The 23,724-nt window shown below is 45.0% G+C and overlaps 1 protein-coding gene across 1 annotated transcript in view; it reads left to right on the top strand.

Moving 5' to 3' along the window:
- The first annotated feature begins 8,999 nt into the window (after positions 1-8,999).
- Positions 9,000-23,724, top strand: part of LOC149336023 (chorion peroxidase-like) — a 48,482-nt gene continuing 33,757 nt past the window's right edge. The window contains exon 1 of the mRNA XM_089552528.1: positions 9,000-9,065. Within this exon, the coding sequence (XP_089408654.1) occupies positions 9,046-9,065 (20 nt within the window). The 5' untranslated portion in view covers positions 9,000-9,045. The remainder of the gene's footprint in view (positions 9,066-23,724) is intronic.

The following is a 23,724-nucleotide window of genomic DNA, read 5'->3' as shown; positions in this document are numbered from 1 at the left end:
TCACGGGTCAGTTTCAATATGAGCCAGAAACAAATCTTTGGTTTGATTATTGTTAACTTCAGACTTAAAAAAAAAATAATCGACCTCTGCTAAAGAGATGCTTAGTAATAACCCGATCTTACATTACCAGGCCGACCTTCAAGCATGTTGTTGTTGTTGGCCTCTCCTGGTGTGGCACATAACCGCAGCGGGATATTGACCAGGGTGCGTTGCAAATTCAAGCAGTAGAAGCACATTGACGATGTGCAGTTATAGCCAGTAGTGAAATTTTGAGTTAAATAATTAAATTAGAAAGTTATCACTGAAAAAAATCTCTCTCACGCAATGGTATAATCATGAAGTGAATAGTGCACTGGTTTTAGACTTATCCCCTGGCGCTTACTCAAAAGGAGAAAAGAATCGGAACAGAAGAGGAAGAATAACACCATCTGCCGGGCTAGTTGGATTCGATCCATATGTATCAGCAGCGCGAACACAAAACAGGAAGGAGGAGACGATAGTACAGAGCGGTCTGTACTACCTTATCCTCCTTCCTGTTTTGTGTTCGCGCTGCTGATGCATATGAAGAGGAAGCAGCAATGGAGCGAGAGAGATCTCCAAATAAACTCTTCGTAAACCACCGGTAGGAGAGGAGAAAGTGATCAAGTGATTAGGGAAAAAAACCTGGTCGGCAAAAATTAAAAATCAATCGTGGTAATCTCCAACGCAAGAGGCTCGCGACAGCTCGCATTGCCGTGAACTGCATGGGCGGACGCTCCAAGGGAAAGCCAAGTATTGAAAATCCCCTGTAGCAAGGAAAGTCTCATGACTCCGGTAGTGCAAATGCTGGTTACATTGAAAGCGTGCTTTGTCGAGTGCACAGTGTTTAGAATAAACGAAACCACAGGTCCAAAAGCAGATATTTTGCTAACAAATCTCGCATTAGATTAGAAGCGATGCTGCGGTGTCCAATTAGTAAGTTAAAACGCACCTCTTTAATGTGCAGTCCCTCGAGCATCCCACGAGCCTTCGAGCGCTTTCATGACCACCCCATTTCAATCTCAAGGGCGATAGCCTGGCATCTTCATTTTCTTCGCGATTTTGTCCACGATATACCTGTGCAATAAATACCAAGAGCGGAACTTTATCACATCGCTATAATATTACTGGAGAGAGCACCAAAACCATCACAAAACGTTACTTAAAAATTATAATTTTAAGCGCCTTTCTGCTTGCGACCCACGATGATGCATGGAGAATTCTAGGATTCGTCCTAATGGTAGCAGTGAGCACCGACGCTACAGTGAAGGCCAAAGTGACAGACTCTGAAGTAAGCACCTTTATAGGAAGACGCATACGCAGTAAAGCCCAAAAAATTATCTTGAGCACCTCTTGGCCATAGAGACAAAATTTAAGAATGCAGCTTGAAATAAATCCTAATACTCCTAGCGATTTTTTTCGTCCATTTCTTTCGAGAGTTTTAGCAGCTGATACCCAGGAACTTCGCTTCTGTGGAGAAACCAAGTAAAAAAAATAACATCTTCAAAACAGTGACAGCACGCGGGATTGGCTGTAAACACTGATGCCCGAGACCTGCACAAGCCTGTGGGTAAGCGTAAGAAAATTTTAGGGGACAAAACAAGTTCCAGAGAAATGCCGAACGAAAAAAAGGCATATCCGCAGCGGTTCACACTTTTCTCTGAGAGAGCACTTTTGTACACTAGAAATTTTCCGGCCGTCCATCTGGGTGCCAGGCAAACGACAGGTGGTAAGAATGACACCGGCTCGTGAAGCAGCCCAGAATAACTTAAAAGGGTAAGTTTTGTGTAGTCGCCCAGGCTCATACTTGTTTTGTACCTGGTGTGCGGACTGCGCTGCACCTCTTCCTTGTTCCTGGAACCTTGTCACTTCCACAAAGCGCAGCCGTTGGTGACTGTATTGCGATACAAAAGGCAATCACAGTTGATAACAAAGCAAAACAAAAACTATTCAAGTATTTCAAGATTCGAATGTGTGTTAGGGCTGACATTCTTCTTTCGTGCATGCGAAAGCGGCTGTGTCCTACACAATAAGCCACGCTAGTGTTTTATTTTGTGTTCTTTTTTGACGAATGTGCCGCTTGTAGGGGTAGAATTTAAACGAGCCGGTCTGAACGTGTTCTGTTTTTCACTGCCAATTTTTCCTCGCGGTGTATCTCGCCATGTCCCTTCTGTAACTCTACGTACCAGTGTAGATATGCCACGGGTAGAAGCGAGAGCCTGCCACGTGCATATACATGGTTTTTTAAAACAAAATTTTATTTTTTAAAACAAAATTTATTCAAGTGAATAGTACAAACGATTACAATTTTTCAGGTAGCACCCTTCCGCACCCACACGCTGCTGCCAATGAGTTTTACAGTTTTCGTACGCCTCCAGGAACGCCTGGACCGGAATGCTGTTTAGCTCCCTCGTCACGGCCTGTTGAACCACCTCTACCGATCCGTGATGTTCCCCATTGAGCGTCGATTTTATTCTCGGGAATAGAAAAAAGTCTGGCGGGGCCAAGTCGAGGCTGTAGGGGGGCTGAGGCAGCGTTGCCGCCTTGTGCTGGGCAAAAAACGGGGTCCTCATTCACATTATGAAGAAGATCCTACCGGTTGGCCTTTTCCTCCTCTGACAACACTCCCGGCACCAACTTCGCGCACGCTTTCCTCATGGATAAGTTTTCTGTCACGATCTCAAAAACTTGGGTTTGAGGGATGATTAAGACATCAGCAATCAATCTGATACTCATTCTACGATCACTGTTAAGTAAATGTTTCACTCGTTACACATTTTCGTTGGTTTTGCTGGTCGAAGGGCGTCTGGAGCGGTCGTCTTCCTCCACTCTTTCCTTACCTTCTCGGAACAGCATGCGCCACCCAAATAACATCTGATTTACCCATGGAAGCGTCATCGTAAGCCTCCTTAGTCATGTTGTGAGTCTCTTTGCCCGTTTTACCACGATTTACTCAAAATTTGATCGCGTATCGCTGATCCAGTAAACGCTCAATGATTCTGCTTGACGAGACGTTTCGACAGGGGTTCACAGTACAAGCGACCTCCTCTCTTCAACGGCCGAGAGCCGACTGCCGATTTTCCCCAGCCTTCCCAATATCCCCCTTCAACGATCCTGCACGCGCACACCACCTCTCGACCGCCCGTTCGCCCAGGAAAAACCCAGTCCTACTACTTTCAGAACAGACCCTGTATATGCGGACGGACGGACGGACGGACGGACGGACGGACGGACAGACAGACAGACAGACAGACAGACAGACAGACAGACAGACAGACAGACAGACAGACAGACAGACAGACAGACAGACAGACAGACAGACAGACAGACAGACAGACAGACAGACAGACAGAGGGAGGGACGGACGGAGGGAGGGACGGAGGGACGGACGGACGGACGGAGGGACGGAGGGACGGACGGACGGACGGAGGGACGGAGGGACGGACGGACGGACGGACGGACGGACGGACGGACGGACGGACGGACGGACGGACGGACGGACGGAGGGAGGGACGGACGGACGGACGGACGGACGGACGGAGGGACGGAGGGACGGACGGACGGACGGACGGACGGACGGACGGACGGACGGACGGACGGAGGGACTGACAGACAGACTGACAGAGAGACAGTGATATGGACGGACGCAGAGCCTGTCGGCCAGCAGGCAGGCTTGCAAGCCTGTGAGCGGGCGGTGCGGAGGTAGGAACTGGAAAAACAGAAAAATAGATAGATAAACAAGACGGGAGGGTCAACGACAGATGTCCTGGCGAGTATTTCTAGCGTCTTCCTTACTAATAAAACCGAATATGAGCAATAAAAGGCAAAGCGTGAGTCATAATAAAGGAAAAGAATAAGCCCTTTAGGCCCAGTGGTTTGGGCGAACTGGTTGCTATCGTTGGTGTAGAAAAAATTCGCAGCTCAAATTAAACGCACACACCAACACAAGAGCAAAGAACGTCCTATGTTGTTCGTTACTGCTCTTGTATGTGTGTTTCAGTTGCGCTGCGAATTTTTTTTCTTCAGGCCGGCTTATGTTATGGTTCTAAGCTAGACAACTGGTATGCTTGTGAAATACAATGTGCTTCTTAACAAAGACTGCTAAAAAGACACCACAGAATACTGCGGGCTGACCGTCAAAGTCATGCGTTCATACCTTTATGCCCAAGCTTCTCCTAGCGCCGTCGTTTTGAAATGCACTTATGATTCCAATCTCTTCGGAAAGGCTAACCATCATTCAACTTCTAAGAAGACCGACCACAGGCTGTACCTTAGATCTCGTTAAAGGTATACATTAACTTTCACTCCTGATTTTTGCCCTTTTTTTTTGCAAAGTGGAGTACTATGACACGTGGTGCACAGACTAAAGTGATTTGAAGTTTTTCCCATCATTCAGGCCGTAAAGGACCGAAGCATTTTCCCCGGGATCATGGCAACTTAGTTTCACAAGAAAATTACAACGCAGAATAAAGATCCAAACTGCCGTCTAAAGTCTTGTATTTCTTTCAGCCTCATTGCAGGGATAAACTGGGCGCGCTCACTTTATTCCGATTAGCTAACAGCTGTATCTTACCCGTACTCACCTACGGGGCAGAAACGTGCAGGCTAACGAAGAGAGTTCAGCTTAAGTTAAGGACGACGCATTGAGCTATGGAAAGAAAAATTATAGGCGTAACGTTAAGAGACCGGAAGCGGAAAGAAATGACTGAGGGAACAAACGCCGGTAATGACATTCTAGTGGATATCAATAGGAAGAAATGGGCTTGGGCAGTTAATGTAATGCGAAGGCAAGACAGCCGCTGGCCCTTAAGGGTAACTGAGTAGATTAGAAGAGAAGGCAAGCGTGGCAGGGGGCGGCAGAAAGTTAGGTGGGCGGATGAGATCAAGAAGTTTGCGGGTATGGGGTGGCCGCATATGGCAAAGGACAAGGTTAATTGGAGAGACATGGGAGCGCCTTTGCCCAGCAATGGGCGTAGTCGGGCTGATGATGATGATGATGAAAGGGATCTCTTTAAATTGCGTGAGATTGCACACGAACATAGTTTTTGCACTGCGGAGCACCTTTCATCAACGCTGACTTTATTTCAATGATTTCACTGTTGGTCATCTTTCACTGACTCTCCCAAACTCGGCTGAATTTCGAAGGGCATTTAAAGAAGGCAGCTAGCGAGGGCAAGATTTTGGAGCGAACTTTTAAAGCTTGGACGAGTGGTTCCAAGAACCGCTTTTTAATCCGTGGAGGACCGCCGACTCAATCCAGCACAATGTGTGTTCCTTCTGCAGCAGTACGTTTGGAAAACTTTAACCGAGGGATGCCATGTGAAAAAAGATTTAACTGCGCGAAAGGGTTAGGACACAATAGAGACACGTTCACGACACTTAGAAGCGCAATTGACTGGGCTTCTAAGTGTCGTGAATGTGTCTCTTTTGTGTCCTAACCCTTTCGGCAGTTAAATCTTTTTTCAGAAATGAACCAACTAGCCCGGCAAATCCTTTATGCCATGTGACCTGTGTCATTTTTGTGTCGCAGCCGTAAACAACCCCTTCGAAATGCTGGGTAATAAAAGTCGGCTGAATGCTGGGGTTGTTTGGAGAATCGGCTCTACGGGGTCATAGCAACCAGGTGCATCTAGGTTTATGGGGGTTTAACGTCCCAAAGTGACTCAGGCTGCGACGGGCGGCGTAGTGAAGGACTCCGGTAATTTCGACCACCTGGGGATCTTCAACGTGCACTGACATCGCACAGTACACGGGCCTCTACCTACTCGCCTCCATCGAAATGCGACCGCCGTGACAGGGATCGAAACCAAGTCTTTCGGGTCAGCAGCTCAGCGCCATAACCAATGAGCCCCCACGGCGGCTCCAGGTGCATGTGGCCAATGGCATCCTAGTACGAGGCACGCTGAAAGTGCAAAACTGGGGCTAGCTGCAAAACGTCCACAAGTGCCCTCTACATCTTGATAAATACCTGCCTTTCGTGGTGTAATAAAAAAAATCCAACATATCTTCATCTTGTGCATTGGAGGCAAAAGAGTTATGGCTCAAGAAGTCACCCTTCCAAGAATTTCGTAGTGATTGGAGCGCCACGCCTTCCAAGTTAGTTGGTTTGTCAAAATTATCTTGCCGTTCTCAGTGGCCGTATACTCCTGAATTTCTCGTTCTTTATTTCAAGATTATCGCAGTTTTTGAAAGAAGGAAGCGCTTTTATAACCCAACAAATGACCAAACAATTGATTTACGATAATTTCTCCATCCGCTTGTATGCGGCCTTTTTTACGCTGTCCTGAAGTTTGGTCAACTGTTTAGGGGAAACTCCCACGGTGGAGTACATTTGTGATAAGAGTGTAATTATTCATTGGCATCCACCCAAGCACAGCCATACGGCTACAAAAAAAAGCTAAACATTTTTTTCAAAAACTTCGTAGTTAAAGAAAAATTCGTACTTGTCCGGGGCCGAACCCGGAACCACCGCTTCATCGGAGCAGTCGCTCTACTAAATGAGCTAACCGGGACGGCAAGCTTATGGTAGGGCGGGAGCCAGTTGATCAATAACTCAAAGTGGGAACAGTGTTGGCGAAACGAACACTGACCAACACTCTTCCCACTTCCCGTTATTGGTCAACTGGCTCCCGCCCTACCATAAGCTTGCCGTCCTGGTTAGCTCATTTGGTAGAGAGGCTCCACATCAGAGGCGCGGCTGCTGACCACGTGACAACATGACGTCACAGCAGAGGAGAGATGGGCTGCCGGCTCGCGCGGTCGGCAGCGGCGGTGGAGGCTCCACATCAGAGGCGCTGCAGCTGACCACGTGACGCTACAGCAGCGGTATAAAGCTGAGCTTGCCTCGCTCCCCGGGCACTTACGAGGCGGCCAGGTGTTGGGATGCCGCCTAGAAGCAGGGCTGATTTGAACGAGAAGCGAAAGCTTCAGCGTGCCACAGAGACCGATGAAGAGCGGGATGAACGTCAACCAAGGAAAGCCATGTATTACCAAGCCTAGCCATCAATATGCTTCGCATCTGACTAGGCTTAACCTTAGCTAAGCCTCAGCCATTTTTTTCTGACGGCCATATAAAATGAATGAGATGTGTTGAGTATCCGAAACTCACGCGACAGTTTTGAATAGCCAGCGTCCCGCGGAACGTGGCGGAAGCTGTAAAAGCCTTTGCGTTCGCAGTAACTAACCCAACAATTAAATCTATAGAAGCCTGTGTTTAGACTTCCACAGCTTGAGTGTACTTTCGCGGTGGTACTAAAACAATGATCACACTCTTTAGCGCAGGCATCTTTCCAACAGCCCATCAGCCCGTTGTAAATATACTTCCTGATCCTCCATTTTTGGCACTTTAACAAGGCAGGCACTGCGCCTGCCTCGCTCAGCCATCGCGTTGTTGCTTCTCTTGTGCACTTTGAGCCACACTAAATAATATCGCAGACATTTGAAACCTGAGGAGTAAGCCGACTGGGAGTTTTTCGCGGGTAAAGCACTGCTCAGAGATGACCTCGGCCCGAGGCTTACTCCCACTGGAAAGAGCGATAGAAGGAGAGCTTCCATTCGGAAACAAACAGCGCATTTATGCACTCATCTGCCTGCGTACAGCTTTCATGAGTACGCATGGAGTTATAGGTATCAAAATTTACGATTTGAAGATTTTTTTGTTGATAGGCAGAATTGCTTAACATTCAGATGTTTGACTTAAATAACAATCGATTTCTTCTTTCCGACGGATAAGGTTTCGCGCTAGTTGGTGATTCATGACGAAGAGCTGCAGCGCAACAAAGAACAACCGACACTCAGAGCAAAGTTGACATACAAGCGCTCGTATATCAGCATGTCTGTGTGCGTAGTGTAGAATTTATGGTCTATAATTTATAGTCGACAAAGATTATAGTCCAAAGTCGTCTCAGATTCATTTCGTAAGTTTGTTTCATTATTTCATGAATGACACCACATTAATTATGTATGTATCACTCTCTACAACATTGGAGAGCAGATTTATAAGTGGGAAAACGCAGTAAACAATTTAACAGTAGAGCCCCCCCTCCCCCCCACGCATACATATACACACTATACAAACGCGACTGTTCTTTTAAGGTTTATTTTGCCAACAGTTTCGGGAATGGTATTCCTTGACGAAGGGAATACCATTCCCGAAACTGTGGCAAAATATACCACAAAAGAACAGTCGCGTTTGTCATAATGCTGCACCTAAACTAGTAACCTGGCCAATTGGAACCCCTACCAAATAATATATATATATATATATATATATATATATATATATATATATATATATATATATATATATATATATATATATATATAAAGGCTGAAAGAAACTATCAGGTCAAGGCGGACTGCCACTCGCGAGCTTAAGCGTTTTAGAACGCTTGAAAATACACTGTTTTTCTCGGAAACATACTCACCAGCTTATCAATTCGCACTATGCGATGCTTTATGCCCTCTATGTAGCCGCGTTTTTGTTTTTGCTGTCACAGACACCTGGTGAACATGAACGATGTACCTTGGCACGTGCCCTGAAAGCTGACACTTTACTCTCTGACCTTCCTATCCGGCCTGTACGCCTTTTCTAGCTATCATATTCCCGAAAAGAGCAATCAAAAACGATTCACTTTTCCCGGACAGCTCACAGTGGTCGCCAAGAATACACTTTCGAGGCAATGAACTCCACCTCTATCTTCTTTGCTTCCGGTTTCAAACTACTCCATTTCCCGTCATGTTTCCATAAAACAGTACAAACGATCGAGCGAAAATGAAGCTTGTCGCGGGATATAGAATATTTTATGAACTGCCCATGTGATACAATCTGCAGGGTCGTAGCGGCGAGCAGTTTTCCTTTTATGTGACTCAGCTAGCAGCACTTCCGCCACATTTGAGCCACCGGATGAAACAAGTGCTGAAAAATCCGCAGAAACCTTAACACAAAAACTCACACTCCAACTAGGCGTCTGCCTATATTAGGCGTCTGCCTGAAGCCGATTCCCAGGCATATCCAGTACGGCAGCAATGGACGCTTCTCACTGGAGGTAAGCTTTAGGGTTCATGCGCACTCTTTACGATAACTGTGGTCAGCAGAAAGAATGCTTGAGCAGAGTAACGGAAGAAATTGGTGCATGATCGAGAAAATGTTTTGTTTTCGGATAGAAGGGGAGGGGGGTCACCTAATTCTTTCATCAAAATATTATAAATTAACAAACATCGCACCATCTGATGCCACATCATACCTTATATGCGAAATGATGCACTCGCCGAGAAAAGCCACAATTAAAAGATTTTTTTCACTAGCGCTAATATTAGTGAAATAAATATGTTGCCCATTAACGGCTCTGGATATACTACGAGTTTTAGGCAAATAGCGCAACTTACAAACTAAGTATGAGCGCCATTTTCGTGCCGCACAATTTGTCAAAAGGTGCTGTGCTACTTAAAAACAATTTAAAACCGCATTCATCGCAATCACAAAATATTTTGCGCTCTTTTTAAAAAAATCTCTCCCGTGATCCATAGCTGCCTCTTTTAATAATTCGTATCGTCTACCTGTCCTACACTGTAAAAAAAAAAAAATCTTACGTCTTCTTTCCAGTTGTTGATTTTTATGTATTTTCTACCGGTCTTCCGTCTTATGGAATGGACACATACGACGATGCGGATTTGATTAATCTCATGACTAATAAGTTAAGTGTGTGTAACTTGTGAGAGGTATATGTCCCCAAGCGCTTTACCTCAAAAGGACCAAGCAGCGCTCTAAGAAAAAGCTTTTAACCACTGTAGCACATGTGGCCACATTTCAAGAATACCTAATATTAATATTGCAGTGCCATTAAGGACCACATTCATAAAATATCGTCACCATTATCCAATGTTAATTCAGTATTTCACTCGCGCCATCGCCTTACACTGACGCTAAGTGCAGACGCACCAGCCGTAGCTCCTCTAAATCTATTTGTTGCGGAGGTACTCCATTTGTTCGAATAATTTATCGGCTTTATACTTACCAGAGCAACGCTGAGGGCCGTGAGAAAAGTCGAACAGTGGAGGGCACCGGATTAAATTGGGCTCTAAGGATTAATTTAAAATTTTTTTGAAACCTTACTACAGGAGCATTTTTGCATTACACCACCCCTGTGACGCCAAGCTTCTAACTTGTGAGCTTCTAACTCCTAACTAGTGGATACTTGTTACACTGAGCTTCTAAACCACAGACTAAAGAACTATTGGTACTTAACTTTGATACACTTTTGCATACAGCATTGGAAAGGAGAGAGGCAGTTTACTTTTTTATTGGGGTAGAAATGGTTTTATTCTCAATCTCTTGGCGTCGTTTTGGCTTATTCAAGGGTGTCTCATGTCTAAAATATATTCAGGGACAGAAATGGCGAAGGGTTCATTCGTGTACATAAAAAAAAGTGTCTTGTGTCTATCCATCGATCAAAACCTTAAGTCTATCGATCAAAACCTTAAGAAAAAAAAAAGGTTTTTCCACTGACAGTTGTGTAATTAGCGTAAAGTGTGTCATTTACGTTTTAATACTTATATTATCTCCAAAGCAGCCCAAACTACTTTTTAGCACTAGTTGTCAGTTTGGTTAGCAGGTTCGAAAAATTAAGTGGCTCAAGTACTTCACTCGAGCTACGTTCCTGTCCTTACAGTATGTGCAGATTAAGGTACCTCTAAAAGTCCAAAGAAACACCTCAGCAGGGCATTTTTAGAGAGCCGGATGAGATTCAAACATTCGAAAATGTTAAACGTTTCATTAAAGGAGGGCTATTTTTCTGCGTGAGCATACAAAACACTTAAGAAATCATTGATTAAAGCGGCGACTATTTTGAGGCTACTCACAGCGTCGGAGAAGTGCGGAGATGCTGGATGATGACGCTGCTGGCGGTATATTTCAAAACTCCGCTGCAATCTCCACATTTTCCTGTGCATTGTCGGATGGCGACAAAGAGCGTTCCTTGAAGTTTTTAGCACTAATTGAGTTAGTTTTCTTCATTGAGGCAAGCATTCTTGTTTTGGGAATGTAGTGCCGCCATATATGAAGTCATGCGCCCACCTGCGCCCAACCCGGCGCTGTATGCTGCGGAGAAGCCTCAATACCATGGCGACTTTATTAGTCTGTTCGCCACCACTTCAAATACTAGCGCAAAAAATTATGTCTGCTTTACTCACAACTTTCAAAAATTTAATTCGTTTAAGCTCTTCGGATTCTAAAATCGTTTTATATGCCTTTTAAGAAAAACTGCCCGTCAGTCTTTTTAGCATGCTTCGGTGTGAGTCAAAAATTCATTTTAAGCAAAAAAGATAACCTCTAGTTTGAGGCATTATTGAAAAGAACACTACCGCTCTATATGCATCTGTTAAGGACATGCTCAGTAATTATAACTATATCTTTATATAACCAGGCAAGCCTTAAGCTGGTCCTGATTATATACTGTTTTTCTCTCCATAAAAGGGCGAAAATGTGATGTTTTCAACCTCCTTTAAGAGAAATACGCCGACACATATATGGGCAAGACAGTCGGGGTATTACTTTCTTTATCATGAAAAGATTTTAATCTCTGGCAACTAGCAAAAACAGTTTAAAGCCCTTTACAACGTTTCCGAAATGTGCATCTGTAAAGGTAGCAACAAAAGTGTGTTAAAAGAGAACATGTTTTCTCGCTAAGAACCGCCAAGATGAAGACCGGCGCATCCTAGGGCCCGACCACGTTCTAGCACTGAGGACGACGTCACAGTGAAATCCCCAGTGACAGCGTAGACAATTTAAAGAAGCGCATGCAAACTAAGCCTTTTCGAAACAGCTCCTGGTTGTTTTCTTTCGAAAGGCTTAGCAGCTGAACTCCAAAAACTTGGCAGGCGCAAATAAATCTGATTGAAAAAACAACGTTTAAAAACGATGACAGCACTGGACGCACTTGCTTTAAACAGTGCTTCCGGTGACAGATTAGGGCTGTTAGGTCTAAGAGTATTTTACCCACAATAGAAGTCCTCGAGAAATACTGAACAAAAAACACATTCACAGCTGCTCACGCATTTCTGTTACAGAGACTGCTTTTCTGTGTTTCCTGTGTTCTGACCGCCGTTAAGGGTGCCAGGCCAGGGAGTGAGGTTAAAAATGACGACTAGTGCTCTAGATACTGATTGCCACAGTCAGCGCATCAGAGTACAGTTTCCAAAGTCAACGAAATTTAGTTTAGTAGCGCAGGATAACACCCCTGTCACGCGCGCAAGCTAAGTGCACTTACGGCGAGTGGGCTTCGGCATCTGGAGCGATACTTTAGGCCACGCGGTGCTAAGCGGGAAAGCAAAGTGCACTCGCAGGAAAAAGATGAGACAGAAAATTAGCTAAATTTTGAAGAGCCCGTTGAAAAAGAAAAAAATGTTTTAAAAATTTATTGTTGGACATGATAGCGCAAATAAAACCACCCAAAACAGTTTTTAACAATAAAAAAATGAAATAGAAGATGGAGCCAGGACAAGCCAAGCCTATCCACAATTTTGACAACATGCAAGATGGCGGCGCGCTGCGGAGAAGGATCTGATCTCGTTCTTTTCTTGCTTTGTCTTGCTTGTAACTCTAACGAAGAAATCTTTTTTTTTAAACTGTGTTACAGCAAGTAAAATAAACATTTTAGCACTTTTTTACGCACTATGCATTCGTGCCACCGAAGTCGCTGCTGGCGAGGCTACGCACTCGGCCCTCAAAGTGTGTTCTGTGAACGCACTCCGACCTGAGTGCGCACTTCAGCAAGTGTACTTTCGTTAGGCCGATTAGCTGCTCTAGGGTGCAGTTTTAGCGAGTGATACTATTCCTGAGTGCACTCTATTTTACGCGCTTGACAGGGGTCTAACACTCGTTTTGTTCACTGCGTGCAGACTCTGTTGTTTCTCTTCCTCCTTCCTCGACGGTTGTCACTGCTATAAACCACAGCTGTTGGCGGCAGTATCTGTTCTCGCTTCGGCGAGTGCGGCTTCAGCCGCTTATCTGTTCTTGAGCAGCGTCCGCTCCGGCGGACGCAGTTGTTGCTGCGACGCGCGTCTTTCCTTTCCTCTCTTTCCTTCCTCTGATCTTTGAACTCTCCTCTATCTGCATGTGGCAGCGGTGGTGGCTTGGCTAGAGCCAGTAGCAGGCCCGTGCAATTTCCTTTTCATCCTTCTCTCAGTCACAACAACAACAACAACCGTATTGCGACCCGAATGGTAACCACTGTAGGTAACAAGGAAAAAGAGCTGCGTAACAGACCAAAAACAAACCAAGTTAGTTAGGATTTGGATGTGGATTAGGTTCGAGATTCCCGTTTTGTGGGTGCAAATGCTGCATCGTCCTGCGGGCTGTTCCGTGCATATTCGAGTTTGCTTCACTATTAAATGGAAGTGCCACTTGCAGCATATTAGCGCTCCCCGTTGCGAACGCGTTCCGTTCTGCTTTGCAATATTTTCCCCCTTTGTGTGGCTCGCCACGTAAGCTTTGTTATTGTAGCACGTGTAGGAGCCCAGAAATGGGCCCTTCTAATATGTGAGAGCCAGGCAAGAGCACAGGTATGCGGACAGACGGCAAAGACAGACAGGCGAAGGCCTCAAGTCGGTAGAAAGTGATGGTTTTCATTACTTTTTAACTTCCTCGAAGCGACCTGAAGACGCCGCAGGCGAATACAGGTGTCCAGCTCTTGAAGTGCCGCAAGGGGCAGCTGTAGAGAAAGGGTATCTAAGGTAAAGATATTCATGTGACGTCACGGGCGCTATTTTGCAGCACAGTGCAAACCGGAGCAGCTGGCGATAAGCCGATTACATACGCTTGCGAGCATTTCGTCGTGCTGCATGCACCACAAAATGGCCGCCACTGTGACGTCAGTGCCACTCACTCTAGAGAGTACTGACCGACGCACAGCGGCCGCCATTTTCTTGTCTGTGAAGCACTGTGAAAGCCCGCACGCATGTATGATTAGATTATCGCCTCCTCCTTCGACTGCTACTACTGAAGCCGCACCCTGAACAACAAAATGGCGCCCGTGACGTCACGTGAATACCCCCTATAAGCCCCTTTAGTCACTGTCCCCTGGTGTTACCCTCGTTTGCAAATCAGTTATGGGCGAGATTCGTTAGCTGTTTGAGCTTCCCTCTCGTGAACATGTTTCCGCACCATCGGCCTCGGATTTGATCCTATATAGAGTGCAGTCCCAGGGCTTCCTGCCGCGACAAACCTTGACCACTGCCTTTCATCATACGGGGAGAGTGCGCTGCTTACCAGTTCATGTACTGATGTATAGCATCGGAAGAACTCCCCATACGCCCTTAAGTTTTGGCAAAGTGCACTCGGTCACTTCACTAATTGCAAGAAATAATCGTCATCATTATTAATTCAAAAACGCTCACTGCAGAACATACGTGTCTCCCGCATGTCTGGAATTAATTCAGACCAGCGCCAACTGCGTCTACTTTATCGATGAAAAAAAAATCGCAGATGTCATTCATCCACATTACTCTCTGTCGCCCTTGTTACATTTGTCTCCCTCGGAATTTACTGCCCTACCCTAACGCATAATCGGTTTTCTACTCTCCGATTTGCATGCTTTCCTCATGCCTGTCTAGTTGTGATCTCAGCTAGGGTATTAATAAATCCTCTGTGAACGCTCCTCCAAAATTACATTACAGTCAAGAGAGACGCACCGCACGTACTGTGAGGATCTGAACCATCGACTTCAAAAAAGCAGCAGAGGCATACTAGAGTGCAGCAGGCCTATCTTAGCGACGTGACGCCGCGTCGCATACGCTTGACCTTTGAAAGGGAGAATATTTCCGGAATTTGGCGTTGAGAAAGCCGAGGATGATGGCGCTAAGCAAGCAGTGTGGTGGGCAGGCTGGATGGCGACCTTTGAGGAATTCTTCTGTAATGTCCTGCTGAGGCTTGCGGACGGTTCTAGCAGAAGTCGTATTTTTTATGTTTGCGTTGAAAACGTTGGCACGAAGTTTCTTCCGAAACGGAATTTTAGGAATAGTATTGTTTATCTCCTTCGTGTTTAGTGCGGTGTGCTGTGTTTTGAGTTTACATTTTTCATGACTGTGAATCCTGAAGAAACCTCAAAAATCAAAGGAAACCCGGATAAAATGGCTAGCACTATGACGCCGCCACGCCTAAACTGACAGTCCCATCCCATTGGTCATCCACTTCAAGTTCCGTGTCCGCGTCTCCGTGCTACTCTATTCACATTTTTTTTTCTCGGTAGCCAGTAACGGCCTTCCCCACCATATCACTCTGAAAACATCAGACATGGCAGTTGCGCGAAACACACACACACAAGACAGGTTACGGTGTGTTTCGCGCAACTGCTATGTCTGAAGTATTGAACCAACTAGCCCGACAACACGTTCTACTTACTCTCAAAACATGCCCACAGAAGTTCGTGACTTCTGGGACATTCTGCATCTTGTCAACTCCAATCATCATAAAACACCCGAAGGGGTGTTCAATTATGAGCTGTCGCTTAATGAGAACGCTGATGCGAAAAACTCGTGCTCTTAACTCATTCACCACAGGCATTTTAAAGCTATTTTTAGCTTTTGGCCCGTGGTCTATTCTGAATATGTACGCACATTTGAAAATAAAGTTTTGTGGTCTTCTTAGGTCGGTAATACTCACATGAGGTTGGCGTGTTAGCCGTCATGCGCTTCCAGGGGTCCGAGGCATCCTACGTTAAAAACAGGTTGATAGTGACTTCGCGCTCGTAAAGCGCAAAACAATCAATCTTCCAAGGTGAAAATGTTGCCATCAATCTCTCTTAGCACAGAGCGCGCGGTTAGCATCCGGTTCGCACACAGATTTCCTGTGTACGTTCATAGCGTACCAGGGTGCTTACATCGTAAATCGCCGGTGATCTAAATTGTAACCCACGTGCTTTATTTTTTTTGCATGACATTGAAAAAAAAATGTAGGAACAAGATAATCACCGGAAGCTCGATATTACTGCGCAAATATAGAGTGAACTCCAAGCATTTTCTTGTCCCTTCGGACGAAACGTTAATGTTTTATGAGACGAACTGCACTACTTTGTTGAGAATAAATGTAGACGGGTTAACCGTTGGTCTGCTCGAATCATTCCTTTGGGTGCAACTGTTGGTCCAAGGCGAGCAACGTACCGGAGTAACCGTTAATCCAAAGAGTGAGACAGCTGTAAGCAGCCTATCTAGCAACAGCACGATGTGGGAATCGAACCGCCATTTATTTTGTTGGGAACCGGGTGGCCTATCCACTACATATACGCGACAACTTTTGAGCCTTTCTAATATGTTTGTTATATACGTACGTAGCATGGAGCAGGTAAGTGTTGTCCATTCACGATTCATAGCACTTATTGCTGTTATTCGTACAGTCTACGGCAGTTTTACTGCCGTACGCTTCCGTATCAGACTTTTATAAGATTTAAAACTTAGACGACGCACTTGAAAATGGGGGTCTTCACGCAAATAAAATGTGATCGAACCGTGTGTGTATTGGAGCGTGGTGCTTCCTTGCTGGCACGGACGAGCATGTCAAAGATTGTTGGCCAAAATATTTGTACATCTGAAAATTGCACGGTATATTTATAGAAATAATGATGTTAATGGTCCATTCATCCGATTTGTAGCGAAATCTTTCTTGTGAAGTTTTTCCATCTCTCGCATGAAGCAGTTACGACTGCCATAGAAAACCAATGGGGGACGCTTTCGACGAATTCGTAAATGGAAAAAAATGTAAGCCTGTTGATGGTTTTGGTTTTACGTTGTTTAACGTCCCAAAGCGACTCAGGCTATGAGGGACGCCGTAGTGGAGGTCTCCGGAAATTTTGACCACTTGGGGTTCTTTAACGTCCACTGACATCGCACAGTACACGGGCCCCTAGAATTTCGCCTGCATCGAAATTCGACCGCCGCGGCAGGGATCGAACCCGCGTCTTTCAGGTCAGCAGCCGAGTGCCATAACCACTGAGCCACCGAAGCCTGTTGACGTAATATCTTCCGATGAATTGACTGTTATAGTGAAATCTTACAACGTACGAAAAAAATTCCGTTCATAAACTCTTTTCAGTTCAAAAATGGTTTTGTCCAGAACTGTCGGGTATGGATAGTGGCCGCGTTCTAAAACTGGATCCTTCACGCCGCCATGTTGGCGTGGTTCTATGTACTTGCCAATGCAGAGCATTACTGCGCTGCCATTGAGTGTAAAATAATATTACAGCAACGAAATGAAATTGCTTATATGGTTTGCGCGTAGGACGCGGCTCACACACATACACGTCCCAAAGGCTTTCTTGGAGCAGAAGTATCGGCTACCGCACTGATAGCGACGGTGTTCGCGTGCTCTTACGGACTTCGATTACAAAAAGCATACAAGTTCATAAGCAGCAAGCATGCCATCAAAGCTAGTGACTTGTACCGGAGCAGAACAAGGCAGCGTTCGACCGTCCGTTCGTCTCCTTGCTATCGGTGCCTTAACATTGCGGCCTTGAAATTTGAACACGACTGCTTCGTCCCGCAGTTAGGCTTTCCGCTGTCCAAAAATCTTTTCCGGGGACTAACAGTCGTCGATGCTTCCGAAAGGACGAAAAACCGCTCAAAGTGTACGCCCATGCCTTCTCGGGCTACTGTACTACCAGCTCGGTTTTATACCCAGCAACAAGTGAAGAACGAAGATAACTCTAAATTCCAACAAAAGAAGAGAAATATATTAGCTCCTGGAGATGAACTTCGCATTTCATTCGTAGCTGTTATTATATTAAGATAAGCTGTTGGTTTGTACTGTTAGTGAATGTTGACGCGAAGCACGAATGACGCAATGTGCTCTCAGTTTAGAAAGGCAACTGTCGTCCATCGTCCAGAGTAAATTACAGGCCTACATTTGCGTTTTCGGAAATTTAGCCTGTAACTGTTTGCAGTTTACGAACTTGCAAATGGTGATAACCGCGCCAATGTTAGTACTACGAAATTGTATTAATTAACAATTAAAGCGTGAGTCAAAGTAGGACGAATGTGAACTCTCGTCAGTGCCGCTCACATTCAATCTTTAGTTTGAAAGGGAAAAAAAATTATAAAATTTTGTTAATTAAAATGGGCATATTTACGGGACAGACAGCCGCTAAAAGGACACCCTAGAACACGCCCGTTGACCGTCAGTGTCATGGGTTCATGCATTCATGGCAAAGCCTTTGCTCTTTGCGTCCTTCTAAAGTGCACTTGAGATTCTAAGCTCTCCGCGAACTCTATCCAAGGAACGCGAACCCAAGTGTCGCCTTAGAATAAATGCAAGATATATGTTTTTCGCATTCGTAATTCTCGTTTCTTGGAATTGTTAGCGAGTGACTGCGACATACCTAGTCTACACTCTAGCATATCTGAGAGTTTTCACTGCCGTTTAGACCGAGCAGGACCAGTCAACATTTCTCCACGTCACGGCCTGTTACTACCGTATAAAAGCGATGGTGCGGAATAAAGGACTCAATCGGTTGCCTAAATTTATGCACCACTTTCAGTCTTCTTAAAGAGGTGAACTGCATTCGAGTGATTGAATCAAAGTAATTTAAGTACTATAAATGAACGACCTGAAGATCGCCAGAACAGCAGCTTGGGCTTGTTGGTTATTCATCTTCAAGTAACAGTGCAAAAACACAGACGGGACACATACAACAAGAACCCACAACGAGCATTGTTACTTGAAGCTGAAGATCGCGTCAGACAGCACTGCAGAAATGAGTAATTACTCCCTTAGCACATAAATGTTTTTTTCACCCAGCAGTGAGACTTTCATAACTCCCAACTTAGTTTAAGTGATGCTGCTGTGGATCCTCTTTCCCTGACTCTCCCTAAAATGGTTTTTCAATAAAGCCCACATCTGGTGAAGGGAGGGAAAAGTGCAGAATATTCAAAAACGCTCCCACTATTTCCACGAGTCGTTCGAAGAGCCGTTCTTTAATTCGTCAAACTGCACAGACTGAATGCAGCGCTACTTCTGTTACTTCAGCTGTAGCTTCGTTGGAAAATTTACCAGGGAAAGTCTACCTCACCATCGCCATTCTTTTTCATAACGAACTGACTACTATATGCTTTGTATCGAGAGAGCCATCCAAGCTAGCTCAGGAGTAAACTCTCTCGAGAATCGGCTCTTTGTGATCATAGCAACCAAGGGGCACATCGTCGATATGATCCTATAGAATTTGGAGCAGTGTCCAGCTGTATACCTGTCACTTTGCACCGTAGAATGGCGCAGACTAAATAACTTTTTATGGGTAATAAACCTCAGCTCGCTCTATTGAGATCAACATCAGGTTTCTATTCTTCTAGCGAGTAAAGCAAACTCGCAGAAATTAACGTGGTCGACTTTTCCGTCTTTCAAGTTCCTTAAATCATGGACAGTGAGACTGCCCGTAGCCTCTTTTTAGTCGATCGTCCGTGAACCTATGCAAGCTACCCAACACACACAAAGTTGCAGACTCTGCTGAACGCAATATTATCTCCAAGTTGGCTCTACATGGCGAAATTCAGCGAATTATTAGGCTGCTTGGCAGTGGAATATTTCAAAAGCAATTCAGCCATTTTCTTCATCATGCTCCCTTTCTCGCAAGTTAACGCGACTGGCGCTTCAGTTCCCTCACTTACCCGTTGATGTGTTGTGTCTTTCCTCTCGTAAACCATGAACTCTGCTAGGTGGTATCGAGAGCGATTTGAAGAGCCGAGGAATAAGTCGACCTTGTTGTTTTTCCAGGGGAGACAACTGTAATCAGAACACGTTGTGATGGGCGTGCCTATTCGCAATGAAAAGAGCAAGTTTACATGAGCTCTCAGTTGGGAAGAAGCGGCACATTTTTTTTTATCGCTGCCCTGCGTTCAGCTTACAGCAGTACACAGGATATATAGGTATGCAAGTTAAGTATATGATGTCGTTTTAGCTCGCTAGCACCGGTGGGTCACTAGCGAAAAAGGCGCGATGTCCTGGTGAAATTCGGAGTAACTTGGGTAAGCTAGGAGGAGCTCGTAACAGCTGCAGCCAATGGGCGGAGGTCGTCGCGCCAGCTGCAGTCGAGTGGAGAGAGGGTGTGAAGACAACAGCGAGAAAACGCGGGCAGGCAAAGGATGAAGTCGCCGGAGGAACGCACAGTGGAGCAAATGGTAGATCATCGACGAAGACAGTCCTTCCACACATTTCGAAGCCGAGCGACGAACACGGCCAGGTGAACGGCAATGCAAAAGAAGAGAGCGTTAACGTGATTCAACCGATCAAATGGATATAGTGAGGTGGCAGCGCGAGGCAAGCTAAACGGGATGCGAGAACAGAATAAGAGCCAGAAACGCGGAGAAAAGCGAGAAAAAAGAGGTGAATGATGAAGTCGCTGAAGGAACATGCAGTAGAAAGGCGAGGATAAGTGGCTTTAGAGACAGCCGAACAGAGTGAAAGATGACACGAATCGCAAAGAGAAGCTCAAGCGGTTTATCGCTTGTGCAAAGCCGACGAACGCCTGCAAGTGCTTTTGGGTGCAACTTGAAGTTTTAACCTTCTAAAAAACTGAACTAAGGAAAAGAAAGATATAGGAGAGCAAACGTGCTAACGCACCGAAGTCGCATTTAGCCGAACAAGGTTAACCGCAGACCAATTTTTTTTATGAAATTATAATTCTGAGGTTGATTGGCTTATGGGGTTTAACATCCCAAAGTGACATTACTATGAGGGACACTCTATGCTAGGGCTCCGAATTTATTTCGACCACTTGGAGTTCTCTGACGTGTACTCACAGCGCAGCGAATTGCGGCCGCTTCAGCCGCCTCGAACGCACCTCTTCAAGCTGTACAGCTGAGCGCCATTACCACTGAGCCATCGTGGCCAAACGGAATGTGTAACTCTGGGATAAACGTCTCATTGTCATTATAATCAATTTCTGATTTCTTTATAGTGCGCTCTTATACATATGTTGTGAAAAACGGGAGAATATTTTACAGCGTGTGGAAGTTAACTAAATTACCATATTTGTTTCATTCATAACTGTACCACTTTTGGGAACCTGTCAGAGCCGAATTTGTAGCGGCAAAAATAAACGGTTAGTCTCGTAGTCATATGTTATACGAATATACAGGGTTAAGAAAACAATGTAACGATGGGCTGCGTATTATCAGCAGCGGGCTTAAATACTCGTTGGCGCTCACAGTTCCGTTCATTCTCGGAAATGCAATCAACAATTTATCTTTCCGTGCTCTGTGTATAATTATTGCGAAAATATGGCCACAATTTTGTTTTATTTCCATGGAAACCTGCTCAGCATACGCGGTATACTTTGCTATGCAGTTTAAAAACTAGAACCTCTGTTTGTGACCGGAAAGAAGATAGTTTGGGTGTACTGATTACAACTTGACGTTTTTCAGCTTTTTTTTTGCATCCTTAAATTTAGTTTCATCTGTCTAAGCAAACAAAAAAGAAATGAATTAAAATCTAGATGGTCGGGTTTCTATACAACATTCTAAAAACTATCACGTGACTAGATCTGCAAAATGAAAGAGGCAAGCAATTTTTATTGCTCTCAAATGCGGCCAGCAGCATTTCCGCCACGTTTTAGCCAACGCAGAACACACACAATAAAAATGAAACGTGCCCATCTCAGTACAAAAATCGCAACCGCAGCAGGCAGCTCCCTATAATAGGCATCGACTGACGCCAACTATAAGGCATTTCCACCACTGCTGCAATGGACTCCTTTCGTTGGCGGTAAGCTTTAGCTACTTTGTATGGCTTTGATGCGATATTCCTTTTTAGTAGAAATACAATAGCCGAGTAAGAGGAAACATTTGTCTCAGTACTGCAGAACATGGGGTGTTTCCAGATATGGATATCATTTAATCAATAAATGATAAAAACTACAGAAAAAATAAAATTCAGGGGGGGGGGTGCACTTTGTTGACCTAAAGTGCGGTGAGGCGAAAGCGTTTAGCGCGGTGTTGCTTCTTGGTTCACTGATGTGTGATTAAGATGTTAATTAAGTACACAATTGTTTGTGAATCTTAAATGCCGGAGACACTGGAGGGCGTTTGGGAGGCATTCGTCTGATTAGACACATTTCGTCAAACACTCTCCAGCGTCCTAGACAAGATCTACATATGCGCTGGCAGGAAATAGCGTAGCCATTAGCACGCTCGGCTGCGGAGCGGAAGGATGGTGGTTCGAATCCCATCGTGCACAAAGATTTTTTTCTTGTCTGACTAGGAAAGCGTGACACCTCTGTTGACAACGATACGGCATTAAAGGCTTTCGCCTTAATATTTTCTAATACGTTACGCAAGGTTGCGCTTGCAAATCGAAGACTATACATCCATTATGTGTGCTCTAATAAGAGATATAGTTATGCCAGGAGTTGACGACTCTGGACAGTCACTGTGTTTTATTCAACTAACGCGAGCTGCAGCGTCGAGTTTGGAGGGCAGTTTCTTTTTAAAGATCCTAGAGGAATATGCTGCTTATGGTACCTTGAAACCATATAAGCATACGGTATTACGGACGAACCTTTAGACTTCATTAACGTCTTTTGGAGCCGCATTACAGGCATGTGTTTGCCGCCAATGAAAGTCTGTGTTTGACTGAAGCTACTTCTCACACCGCGCTTCCAGAAATAAAGTAGTTTTAATCTGGAGCGCTATTTTCCCTTTAAGCCAGGTATTCAGGAAGAAGGATTATTCATGACTGAGTCTGGGTCAGAGCTTAGTACATGCGGTGTTACCGCCAAAACCATTGTCCCGGTGTGATAAAACACGTTTTTTTCTAACCTTGAACGGCGTTTCGGCATTTGGAATATAATCAAAGATAGAGAGATTTCGCCGGGTTTTTCCTTTGGCATGAAACACGATCCTCGTAATAAATCGCTCTGGTAAGCAACGCCCGGGGCAGAAAAGTGCTTTCAGTGCTTTTTGCGAACAAGCAGTGGCAGACGATATCCTGCCCAGTTTATTGACCGCTCTCTGCAGGCAAATGCGCGAGCTTTGCAAATTTGTTCGAACAGATATTGCGCTGCTCTTTATTTCTGAGTGGGCTTTTTCTTTTATGAAGCATGAAGCAGAATATTTCTAAAAGTCGTAAGGCGCAACCCCTTAATGGACAGATGTCCGTCAACCTCATGACGAAGTAAGTGTCAGCCATAAAATTAATTTTCGTTCAAGTTTCAAATCAGTTTAGAGTAATTTTCGAATTAATGCCATAAAATGACCACTCTTAACAGCTATTGAGTAAATAACACATCTTTTTTTGCAAGGTCTTACTGTTGTTCTTGTAAAAGCATATATTAAGCTCTGTTATTACATCTAATTTTGTTAGCCAGATCCGATAGCGGTTCCTCGCTTAGCCCTACATTTTTGTCAATAACAGGGCGGCAACTTGACATCAGCATTCTACTGTTTGCAATACTCGCTGCCGTATATCTCTGAAAAAATATCAGGATCCTGAACTCCCAACCACAGCTGTGATACTGCTTGTGGAAGCCAGCCACAGACAGCCTTAGGAAGCGTTGCTGAGACGAGCAAGTATAAATGATCCAACAGAAGCGGATAAAAAGTAAGGGTGTTTTTGGCAGACGGACCACAAGGATGCGAGCAGCAGCCTACGAAGCTGCGACGAATTTGAGCAGTAACCACAGAACGTCACAGTGAAGTCCGAATAACAGCGTCCGAAGTAAACACCCTTAT

This window comes from Amblyomma mixtum, chromosome 7 (genome assembly GCF_055824585.1).
Source record: "Amblyomma mixtum isolate Tamu chromosome 7, ASM5582458v1, whole genome shotgun sequence".
Lineage (NCBI taxonomy): Eukaryota > Metazoa > Arthropoda > Arachnida > Ixodida > Ixodidae > Amblyomma > Amblyomma mixtum.
Note: the sequence above shows the minus strand (reverse complement) of the source record. Positions and strands in the feature narration are given on the sequence as shown.